This window comes from Muntiacus reevesi, chromosome 12 (genome assembly GCF_963930625.1).
Source record: "Muntiacus reevesi chromosome 12, mMunRee1.1, whole genome shotgun sequence".
Lineage (NCBI taxonomy): Eukaryota > Metazoa > Chordata > Mammalia > Artiodactyla > Cervidae > Muntiacus > Muntiacus reevesi.
In genome coordinates this window covers 14,662,757-14,675,036 of record NC_089260.1, presented here as the reverse complement: position 1 = coordinate 14,675,036, position 12,280 = coordinate 14,662,757, and the positions used below count along the sequence as shown (strand labels likewise).

Below are 12,280 nucleotides of genomic sequence, written 5' to 3'. Positions count from 1 at the left end.
GATAGACAAGGTCCTACTGTATAGCACAGGGGACTATATTCAATATCCTGTGATACTGTTAATAGGAAACTATTCTTTTGTGATACTGGATATAGGAAAATATTCTTTTCCTATAATGGAAAAGAATATTTAAAAAAAGAACTCTGTATGTGTATAACTGAGTCACTGCTGAATAGCAGATTGGCACACTGTAAATCAAGTATACTTCAATAAAAAAAATTTTTTTAGTAACAAGAATGTATATCTATGTATAACAATTACTTCACTGTACAGCAGAAATTAACACTGTAAATTAACATTATAAATCAACTATACTTGAATTTAAAAAAAAAGAAGTCCTACCATCTGACCAAACTGATTCACTACCAGGGCAAAGGAAACCCTTTTAAGAGGATTGAAAATCTGCTACTATATATAGTTCCTGGGAATGACAGGACATCACCATAAACCATGTGCTCAGCACAGGTCAACGCTCTCATGGTAATCGGCTTAGACAGTGTATGTCGAAGGCAGCTCCGTGTGTGGTCACCCTTCCTCTCTCCCCATCACCCAATACTATGTGTTTGGATCCCACTTTAGCAGTAATATGAGACTTAACAAAGGAGAAAACTCATGACTCATGTGGCTGGCCCTCTCCAGGATGACCCTCACCCAATGGTTTTGAGTCCCCTTCCATTGTGACAAAATACCTAAGAAATAAAATCTAAGTCATTCCTTGTGATCAGCTCATCAAACAGGCTCTTGCCTCTTGGAACCTGAAAGAGCTGTCTGTAGTACTGATCGCAAAGGGTTAAGAAGAAAACAAACGGATGTTACTTACAAGACCAACATGAAATCTTACTGTTTCCAGAAACACTGGGTGGGGTGCGGGGGGGCAAACCGGGATTAAAGTGGGCGAGACCCTTCCCACAAAGATCTTTTACACTCTTTATGCCAGAAAAGTGAACGTGGTTTCTACATCCAGTTAAGATCTATTAAAAACACACGCACAGCTTATTTATCTGTGTTTTACAAGGCTTCACATGGAAAGAGCAGGCACTGGGACTTCTCTCCATCAGCCTTTTTAGACAAGTCTCCCCAGACTCACTATATCTCAGCTTGTCAACAAGAGCCGCAGCATCAGGGCCAGTCTGACGTCCGCCTTCACTGCCGTCGGCCGCTCAGGCACTGTGATAACCTGGAGGCCTCGCTCGTTCCGCCAAGACAGAAATTCAGAAGATACCTACTTCTATAATTTGGTTTATACTTACAAACAAGAAGTAGATAGTGATTCTTTAAACTGATACTAGGATCACTGCCAGCGTCACTAACTTGATCATTTTACAAGCGGGTAGAGTGACTGAACGATGCGCGTGTGACAGGAAGTCCAGGTAGCATCACGAGTGCTCTAAGTGCCCGCCTGCACGTCAGCCTTTCTCCTTATAAACCCCACAGCAGCCGGACTACAGTCGTGACTCGCCTCTACTGCACAATACCCTTCCCCAACCCCCTCACATGACAGGCTAGGTGGCGATCCTGTTTCCTCCACAATTCCCGGGTGACATTAGGAGCTCAGTGCCAGGTTATCATTACAAAGTCAAGCCAAGTCCTTAAAGACAGAGGTAGTTTTACAACCTGCTGGTCACGTATAAACCCCTCACGCAGAAACATTTAGCTATTATTACAAGAAATAATACGTTAAGTTAGCTCATGGGAAAACACCAAAATCTCCTTGACACTACCTGTTTTCTAAGAAGCAAAAAGAAGCTATCTCCTACAGTAATGACCACCTGATACTTCAAAGGGACAAAACTCTAGAGGCTTTTCACACGTGACCCGGGCAGGCCCCCGAAAGGCCAGGAACTCCTGTTGCCACACTTCCAGCCTGCCTCCATCCCCTCCACGTCTCTCTTTCCACTGACCTTCTTGACCTCTGTTACCACATCAAACCCCCAGTCTGTGTCTTCATCCCAGGAAACAACCTGCTTCTTCTCCCATGCTCAGAAACTACTACCACAACCTCCAAAGACTGAACATTCTCTCCATTTAAAACATTCTTTGATTTTGAAGAAATTGAATTTTCATAAACATTCATAATTCAAACACAATGATTTAAAGACGTGAAGTCATGGATGTATCCTAACCTCACACCCTCCATGAGCTCCTTAATAGCAAGCCACCCATATTCACTCATAAGGTCACAAAGGACATTTAATAGAAAATCAAACCCCAAAAGAAGCTGGAGGAAAGGGGAGGGGGGGAGGCTGAGGGACCAAAAAAAAAAGCTGGAAGAAGAAAGGGATTCTACAGTCAAATAAGTGTGAGAACCAGTGTATATCAAGTTTCCCATTTTTCCACACACAGCAGAGGCAAAAAGCTACCCTCTGCTGATAACTGAGCAAACTGCATTTTACAAAAATTAGACAATTAGTAAGCAGCTTATAAATTAGATAGGAACCTCCAACACCACCATCACCACTGATCTACCTCAGGGAGTTAAGTTTTCCCAAAAAGCATTCTAAGAAATTCAAAACCTTTATTCAAAGATCTCTAATCTCAGATGAAAGTTAAAAATTCACAAATTATTATGTGTATGTTTTTCTCTACTTCCTTTATATCCCTACCTTGACCAAAGATAGGGATGTCTCTTCAATGTCATGAAGAGACATCGCAATTTTGAAGGTCACGTACCAGCTGCCGTATGTATTCCTGGATGGAGTTTGGATAAACAAGTATGGTGACTGCAACCAAGGTGTTCAGGGCAAAATCGAAGATCTGGTAGCAGAAGAATGGGATGATCCAGGCCGCGTGTTGCTGAACAGAAGAAAGAAGAGAGTGTTAATACACTTGGCATTACAAAACATTATTTTAATTCAGAGAAATCTTAATATGAAGGGAAATGGAGAAGCAGAAATACATTAAAGCGGGTCATGATGGCAACTTGGTAAACCACACAAAAGCAATCCACCACAAGTCTCCAGTGAACGTTTCTGAGACCGTAACACTGGTTTTCCATGTAACATTAAGAAGAGATTTAAAATTCCAAAGATTCCTACAGGAAACTGGGAACAATCATAACTTACTTCTTAAAGACAGCAGCACAGATTACACGTGTAAGAGATGGAGGAAAAGACCCAGGACCTTGTTTCCAAGCTGCTTACCTTGTATGCTCCGTACGTAGCCATGGCACAGATAAGGATCATGAGAACAGAAATCGCGATGGCAATGCACATGTCTGTCAAAAGTTTTTTAAGAAAGAAAGAAAATCAGTTGTAGCTCCACTGTTTAACATTTTTTAGTCATTCTTCAAAGGCATTTTGTTTATAAACCAATTATAAACAAGAACTTTATACTAAGTGCTAACATTATACTAAATGCCGGTGAAATCACCGGCATTCCTTTGGAATTTGAGAAGATGATAATGGAAGCAAAGTGCCTGAAAGATGTTCTCCTTAAATCATATTTATATGTCTATATAAACTACCTGTGTCGGTTGCTCAGTGGTGTTCGACTCTATTTATAGATATATTTAATAGATATATTAAATCTATTTAACATATTTAATAGATATCATATATACATATTTAACAGATATTAACTATATCTACATCTATATTAAATATATATATAAACATATCTATATATTAAACAGTTTGGTCTTCTGGGCCACTGAATTATATATATAAAAACTGAGGTATTCTTTTAACAAATAGGTATCTAACTTGTACTTCATAATCTCACGTGTCTCGGACCCCTATTAAAACTTTCCACAGGCTTCCTATCTCACTTAAAAATCTCAATTTCTTATCAAGGCCGGTATGTCTGTGTTTAGTCTAGAAGCTGCCGACCTCTCATCTCCTGCCACGTTTTTCTGCTCACCCTGATCCAGCCGTATCCCTGAGTTCACTGAACACAGCAGAATCATCCCACTTCAGGGCCTCACACTTGCCCTGTAATGTCTGTCATATTTCCACCTGACCAGCTTTGCCGTTTTAATCATTCAGGTCTTGGCTCAACACCTCCAGGAGATCCTCCCTGGTCATCCTGGCTAATGTGGCCTCCCAGTCGTGCCCACATGATTGCTGTATTTTCTCGATAGAACACATCACTATTGTCTTACTTATATTTGGTGCTCATGGACTGTCTGTCGTCCTCTGCTAGAGGAACCTTCCTGAAAATGAGTTTCTATGTCTCGTTCACTACTGAGTGGAGAAGGTGACATGCCACACGTGGGCACTGAGCCATTGGACTGCAGTCAGTCTAAAATGAGATGTGTTGTAAGACTGACATGTCCTTCAGATTTCAAGGCCTTAGTATAAAAAAATCAAACTATCTCATTGATCATTTTTATCCTGATGACAAGCTGCAGTAATATTAGGGATATACTGAGTTAAATATATTATTAAAGGCAATCACCTATTTGAGTTACCTTTTTACATGAAGCTACTAAGAAATTTAAGATGACTTTATGTGCTTGCACTGTATTTCTGTTGAACAGTGCAACTCTAGTATAAAGCCTACATCCCAGTAGGCACAAACTGAAGACTTCCTCAAGAGGTCGTGTCACTGTATTTTTTAAGAGATTCTGATAAGAAGTACAATAAGGCTGGATTTCTGAAGATAGCATGTAGGGTTATCATCAGGCTAAGAGAATACAAAAAACCCTCGCAGTAAAGTTATCTGTATAGTGCTGTCAGTTTCCAAGGCATTTTCACAGCTATCTCATTGAGTCTTCCTAGCTCTAAGGTAGATGTTACTGTGCCCAATGAAGAGATTATGAAACCAGGGCTCAGAGGTTACGTAACTTGCTGAGATGGCATCTGCATCAAAAGGCTAAACTATGACTAATCCTGCTCTTATGATTTCAAATCTTGACTCTACTATTCTGTTTCTCCTTAAGCTTTAAATACTAACCAAATGAACCAATTTAGGCTGCCACTTCCTACAGGTATTTCTCCAAACCAAAGCATTCTAGTTTTAGAACCACCTGCTCTGTACCCTCAGCTTCAGAGATGAGAGGTTATTTCAAGTGGGAGGTTTACAAACAGAAGTACAAGGTCAAAGTACTTTCTGTGAGAGAATGCAGATAAATCGGGACTTCCCTGGCAGTCCAGCGGACTCTGCACTCCCAACGCAGGGTGGGGGCAGGTTCATTCCCTCACTAGGGAACTAGATCCCACACGCACCACGGCCCAGACAAAAAAAAGTAAAAAAAAGAAAACAAAAAAAAACAGAAACCATAGGGTTTCTCTGGTGGCTCACATGGTATAAAGAATCTGCAATGTGGGAGACCCAGGTTCAATCCCTGGAGAAGAGAATGGCAACCCATGCCAGGATTCTTGCCTGGAGAATTCCATGGACAGAGGAGCCTGGTGGGCTATAGTCCATGGGGTTGCAAAGAGTTGGACTCGACTGAGTGACTAACACAGACACAGATTTAATGCAATTAATTTATAATAAAGCTGATGACTTTTATTATTAATAGAGTAACAATTTGATTCTCAAAAAAAAATTTTTATAAGAGAATCAAAAGATGACGGGACTTCCCTGGTGGTCCAGTGGTTAAGAATCCGCCTGCCCATGCAGGGGACACAGGTTCGATCCCTGGTCCCAGAAGATTCCACACGCCATGGAGCGACGAAGCCCCTGCGCCGCACTACTGAGGCCACGCGCCCTGCAGCCCATGCCCTGCAACAAGGGCGGCCACCGCGGTGACAACGGCAACAGGAGTAGCCTCGCTCTCCGCAACGGGAGAGAGCCTGCAGGCAGCCACGGAGACCCAACACAGCCAGATAAACAAACTGACTAACTAAAAAAAAAAGATGACGAACGCTCGTCAGTACTTAAAGAGTATGATTTCCTTTAGGATACACAGGTATTTATAATTTACTTTATAACTTTAATGCTACATGACCTCACCTTCCCCTGTTATGCGGGAAGAGGCACCAACAGGGCATTTCACGTAAGCCTCATAGCCTTCTTGCAGGGCAAGACTGCCCAGCTAGCAAGAGGTGGATGAGATACTCTAGCCAAGAAAAGTCTACCTCCAGAAGCAATGCTCTTCTGCGCTTCCCAGCTGTGAAGGAGACAGAGCAAATACAGTGGTGGAGGTCAGAGTCCTGGGAGTCCACAGAGCCTCCCCAAGAGGAGCCGGACATCCTTTATTACGTGCAAAGCCTGTGAGAACCTGTAGCAATCTCTCAAAACTTCAACTCAGGCAGAAGTTCACTATTTTGTTTGTCTTACTTTGATGGTTTTAAAATTCTGTACAAGTATCTTCTATAATGAGAAAAATTAATTTTATAAAAGCCAACCCATTGTGGGATACTCTTTGACTCCCTCATAGATCTTAAAAGAAAGAGAGATAGATAAACAAGCAAACTCAAGCCTTTATTAAAAAAAAAAAAAAAATCAATGACCTTTATATTAACCTAATTTATAAGGTTATAATACAATTTATATGTTATCTCTTATGTTAATATTAGACATATCAATGTTAATATAGAAAAATTAAAATCTTGAGTATTTTTATGTCCTATTCTGTCTAAAAAGAAAACCACTCCAGAACTAAATCTCACATAATCATTAAAAAATTCTTTTAATTTCCATCTTTCTCAAAAATATAAAACTCAGGAGAAATTTAAAAGGCATAAATAAAATTATCCTATACCACCTAGGTGGTATCCTATCACCACTCACAATGAGATAACAGAAAAACTTTAATTTGAGATAAGGAAATTTTCAAAATTCTATTCCTGTAAGTAACTATACCAACCACACTGAACAGAATGAATAAGTCACAAGCATATGAAACAGCTTAGGTAGGATCAAAGTGTAAGTCAAATAAAAACACAGAGCAGATAAGATAAAACGGGCTAATATATCTTATATCTCCTAGCAATCTAGAGAAGTAGTCAACTCCTCTGAAACAAGGGTGCAGCAATACTGTGGCAAACACAGAGTTACTCTGAAGAATTAAAATTCACTCTTTTTGTAATTATGTCAACAGGCAAATGAGGAACTGGTTCTAATAGGGATTTTTACAACCAGTCAACTACGGGTCAGTGACAGAAATATCCTTCACTCATTCTGTGCACGGTACACCAACCAGTCAGATCACACTGCCCGAAAGTTGTTTCCTACATTAAATTCCTGGCTTAATGATACAGTTCTCATTTGAAAAGGTTCAGAAGAAAAGCTACACCACAGGCCACAAAAGGCATAATTAGAAAACATTTCTGATACTTAGCCAATCACTGAAAACAGAAAAGGAGTTTCCGGAAATGCCTTTGTTAAAGTTAACCTAGTTCTTTTTCTACTCTCCCTTTATGTTTCCTGGATTTGTTTTCTTTCCATAAAACTGGTAGCTAAGTAGATAACTACCTGATTTACACTTGTATTCTTACCTACATTCTTATGGCTCACTTTTCTCTAATTTTTGGCCACATTTGTGGCTTCTGGAAACAATATTTGAGGTATATTTTCACAATTAAGTCTAGAAGAGAACTCTTTTCAGATGTATTCACAGCAATAATATGAGCCTACTGAGAGCAAAATACAAAGCTCCCCCTCGCCCCCTACACACACGCACACGTGCACACACACAAACAAAGCCCTTATCCAGTTCTCTGCTCCCAGCACGCAGACTCACATGGGCCGTCATCAACGGGCCTGCATTACCCTTTGGCATCAGAGAGAATACCCCTCGGGTTGGCCCTGAACCAAAGATAGCTCTGTGCTCCCTAGAAAGAGGTCAAGTCTCCTTCATATCTAGGGACAGTTAACATCTGGCCTTGATCAAGCAAATTACGTCACCACCCCTAGTGGTCTTCTTAGAACTACATCTCTGTAAAAAGATCTTGAAAATAAATATTCACCGAATTACCTTTTTAGAAAAATAAGATGACTAACAAGGTGAAGCATACACAATCTTTTGAGCCACGTGATTTAAAGGATAAAAAGATGAAAAGGATGGAAGGGAAGGAGGGCAGATGGATAAAACTAAAGGGCCAGGATGGTTCCTACAGCTCCACCTCCTCTGCTCTTGCATTTGTGTGTCTGTTTCCTCAAAACATGGGGATGTTGTGGACAAGTGGACTGACTGCCCAGCTGGTTTGGGGGTATGTTAATAGAGAGCAAGTAGGCAACCTGAGCCTTTTCCAATGTGGTGCCAAGAGCCACAGGAAAGGCCCCAGCTGACCTTTTTTTTCCTTCTATTTCTTAGCTATCATCAAAACTTTCAAACACACACAGTATAAAGAGAGTGGTATAATGAACCCTCAGCACCCATTTGGTTTGGATGATTTTATATATGATCACTTCACTTCGGTCCATTCTACCACTGGGAACAAGTGGATTGCTTCCAGTTTTGGGTTATTGTGAACAAAAAGCCTATGGCCATCTTTATACATGGCTCATGAGGGACACAAGCATACATTTCCACAGGCTGCATGCCGAGGGATGAAACGGCTGGGTCACAGGGTGGGCGCACATCTAGCTTTAGTTTTCCCAAAGTGGTAGATCACACTCCCAGCTGTGGCTTGAGAATTTTGGTGGCTCCACAGCCATCAGGGGTACTGTCAGTTTTGTCCAGGCTGCCACTCTGAAGGGGCGTCATGAGTCACTACTGGGCTTGTAATTTCCAGCTCTTTTATATCCAGTAATATGAAGACTATTTTCATGTTTCTTAGTCATATGAATACCTCCCTTTGTGAAGTATCTGTTTTTCTCTTTCTTGATTTCACACAGAACAATTTAAAGACCACCCTTTCTTCAACAAACGTTATCTTAAAAGAGATGTCTATATATGGTAAACAAATTCTTATTATTCAAATGGTCATTTCCTTCCCAGAAACAAATTTCTTATTATTTTAATGGTCACATGTTATCTGCCCAATGAGTAAGTTTTGGACTTCCCTGTAGCTCAAATGATAAAGAATCTGCCTGCGAAGCAGGAGATCCATGTTTGATCCCTGGGTTGGGAAGATCCTCTGGAGAAGGGAATGGCCATCCACTCCAGTATTCCTGCTTGGGAGACTCCCAGAGACAGAGAAGCCTGAAGGGCTACAGTTTGTGGGGTCACAAAAACTCGGACATGACTGAGCAATTAACACACACACTCAAGTTAAGTTTGGCTTGAAAGATAACCTTGCTGCAAAATCAATCAGAAATTGACTGGGACAATCTGCTACTTGGCATTATGTTTGGCTCTGAAACCTCCTGTTACAGTTTCTTGCCAGTCCACTAATATTTCACAAATAAAACCATGAAATCTGTTTATCTGAATTTTACCTGTTTCTGCTTCCTCCCTAATGTCCTTTTTCTGTTCCAGAATCTAATCCAGGGTCTCATACTGCATGTAACTGGATCTCCTTTGTTTCTTTAAATCTATGACAGTTTTCTAGTCTTTCCTAGAAGAAAGTCTTTCCTAGAAAGACTTTTTTTAACCATATAAATATGTTTATAAGTTGTAAATGTATTACAAGTTTTTGTATGTTAAATCATGTAAAAATACAGATGTTCAAGAGCTAGCTCTTTTTAAAAAGAGAAATCTTGATTTTCTTTCCTTTATCCCAGTGGATTCTCCTATACCCTCCATTTCAATGTAAATCATGGGGATCTCACCATCTTGTGAGATACACTCCTGTTCTGTCCTGGATAAAATCTTGAGATGGCTACCGCCATTCCAAAAGGCAACAATGTTAAATTGCTATTCTGCATGGCATAATTTTCAAGCACAATTCAGAGCAATTGACCGTACCCATTTCAAGGATTGTTTAGTTCTATACTCGTGTATGTTAAATATAGAAAGGGTTGTCAGCCATGATGACCTTGGACCTACAAACATTTTTTAAAAATAACTTTACTTATTCCTGTTTGTGGCTGGGCCGAGACTGCTGTTGCTCGGGCTCTGCGCTAGCTGAGGTGGGCCGGGGCTACTCTCCAGCTGCAGAGCGTGCGTCTCACTGCCACCGCCTCTCTCGTTGCAGAGCAAGGCTCAGTAGCTCTGGCGCACAGGCTTAGTTGATCCACAGCATGTGAGATCTTGCCAGTTCAGGGATCGAACCCATGTCTCCTGCATTGGCAGGTGGATTCCTTATCACTGAGCCGCCAGAAAGTCCCCAACAAACTTCTTTTTAAAAAGAGATCAAAAACATATGAAAAAGGAAATGTAAGAGGAAAGCAGTTAAGAAAAAGATTCACTCAAGTGAACGAACATTTATCCTTTGGTATCTTTTCAACCATGTGATGTAAAAGATCAATAGATTGCCCTAAAAGTAATTATAAACCATTTCTTTCAAAGATATGAAACTGCAAATGCACTGGAATTAGTATCCAGGTTATTACAAAATAATTACTGTTATAAAGCTTTGAGTACCAGCAAGCCTTTGAAGTCAGCTAAATTAAGCCAATAATGTTAGGCAGTCACTACTCAGGCTTAATCTCCGGCAATTAGAACAAGGCAGGCAGTGTTACTACTTGATTCAGATACAACCGTAACAGTATCATTTAAAGTTTCTTCTTCTAACCTCAATTACTTAGAAAAGGAATCCTACTACTGGAAATAGTGAAAGATAAATTACTTCTAAATGTCAATCAAATATTACATTTATAGCTTGCATGGCCTTTTAACTCAAGGGAAGGAAGGCAGAGAGATATTAATTTAATATTAATGGAACTCATTATCCTTTCTGGGGGAATTCACCAGAGTAACAGGATTGTCGAGAATAGAGAGAATGAGCAATGCTACAGCAGAAGTCACGTCTGTCTGACAGGTCCCGCCCCCGGGATGATTTAACGCCCTGACTCCTTGGTCTCTACTCTGAAGCTCGGAGGTGGGAGAGGATGGCTGTGAAGGATCTCCTGGTTTCCCCTTTACTTCCAGCCCTACTCAGGCTGCTCCCCGATTTCTAATATCAGGGCTCCTACATGACCCAATCCTGCACTTGTTTCTCTTTACTATCTCCCTAACGTAAATGTCTTCTTGAAACTTAGGTCCTCAAATTTACCCCTCCCCAGACATCTGGGTTATAGATTCACATACCCAACTACCCTTTTAATCTCTCCACTTTGCTCTATCTAAGTGAAGAACAGCCATAAACCAGTGAAATATATTGAGCGCTTATTATGGCCCAGATCCCATTTGAGGCATTTTTCATACACTAACTTAGCAACCAGAACAATCTGAGGAGGCAGATACTGCAATCACCCCTATATTCAGGGGGGGAAACTAAGTCACACAAACGTCGGTAACTAGCCCAGTGTTAGCCCATTTCACACACAGCAGGGTCAGGTTTCAAAGTATAGTCTGGCTTCAGAGCCACACTCCTAACAACTGTGCTAAGCCAATAAAATCAGTTGAGTTTTCTTGGCCAATGCCTTCATGAAATCAGTAGGTCTAATCCAAGGTAATGAACTGGTTTAGTAGGCTTCTAAAAGTCATCTAGGAAGGAAATGAAGTTACGCCAGTGATTGAGATGGACAAACTTGCTCATTTTGGAATGCTTACAGTAGATGTGCTGAATAAGTCAAAATAAATAAATAATGATTTATTTAATCAGTCAAGTTTCCTGCAAGATGTGCTCCCATTTCCAAACTCTCTCTCCTGAAAAGATGCAGGTCACATACTCAAGATGGAAAGTAGGAGTCATTTTTGATTCCTCCCTTTCTCTCACTGCCCGTAGCAGTAAGTTGTCGATCCCATCTTCAAACCGACCTTCTTTCCCCATCCCCAGTGTAGCCTGGATTGCAGAGAAACACCCCCAAACCAGTGTCCGGGCCCCTGTACTCACACACCCAGCCCCCTAGTGCACCTCTACTCAGCAGCAAAAGGATCTTCTGAAAACACACACCAGTTCATAACCACGAGATACTAAAACCGCTTTCTCACTGACAATAAATTTCACAAGTCTCACCATGTCTGCTGAAGGCTCTCAGTCCATCTCTTAACTGCACCTTCAGCCATTCTCCACCTTACTCACTTTGTTCCAGACACATTTTTTTTAATGCATTTAAAGTTCTGCAAGGCCAGTGAAAATAAACTTGCATGACCTTTTGTCCGGGACCGTGCACAGCACTCTTCCTCTCAGTCAGCATGGACACAGCATGACTGTACTTATAAAACATTCGGGCTTCCCTGATCTTGGGGTGTGTGTGGGGAGGTGGGGGTGGGAGGGGGTACCTAGCCTCCCGTCTGCACACCCCACATTCACATCTCTGTGTGCATTTCTATTTATCTGGAAAAAGCAACAAAATAACCATCAGAAGCCCTTCTAGAATGGAGAAAGATCACTTTCTGAAG

General features: G+C 41.0%; 1 protein-coding gene across 1 annotated transcript in view; it reads right to left on the bottom strand.

Annotated features, from left to right (window-relative positions):
- The window catches only part of LAPTM4B (lysosomal protein transmembrane 4 beta), a 61,747-nt gene that overhangs the window by 26,641 nt on the left and 22,826 nt on the right, over positions 1-12,280 (bottom strand). The window contains exons 3-4 of the mRNA XM_065903208.1: positions 3,141-3,214; positions 2,671-2,793 (exon numbers count right to left, since the gene is read on the bottom strand). Coding sequence (XP_065759280.1) covers positions 2,671-2,793; positions 3,141-3,214 — 197 coding nt within the window. The remainder of the gene's footprint in view (positions 1-2,670; positions 2,794-3,140; positions 3,215-12,280) is intronic.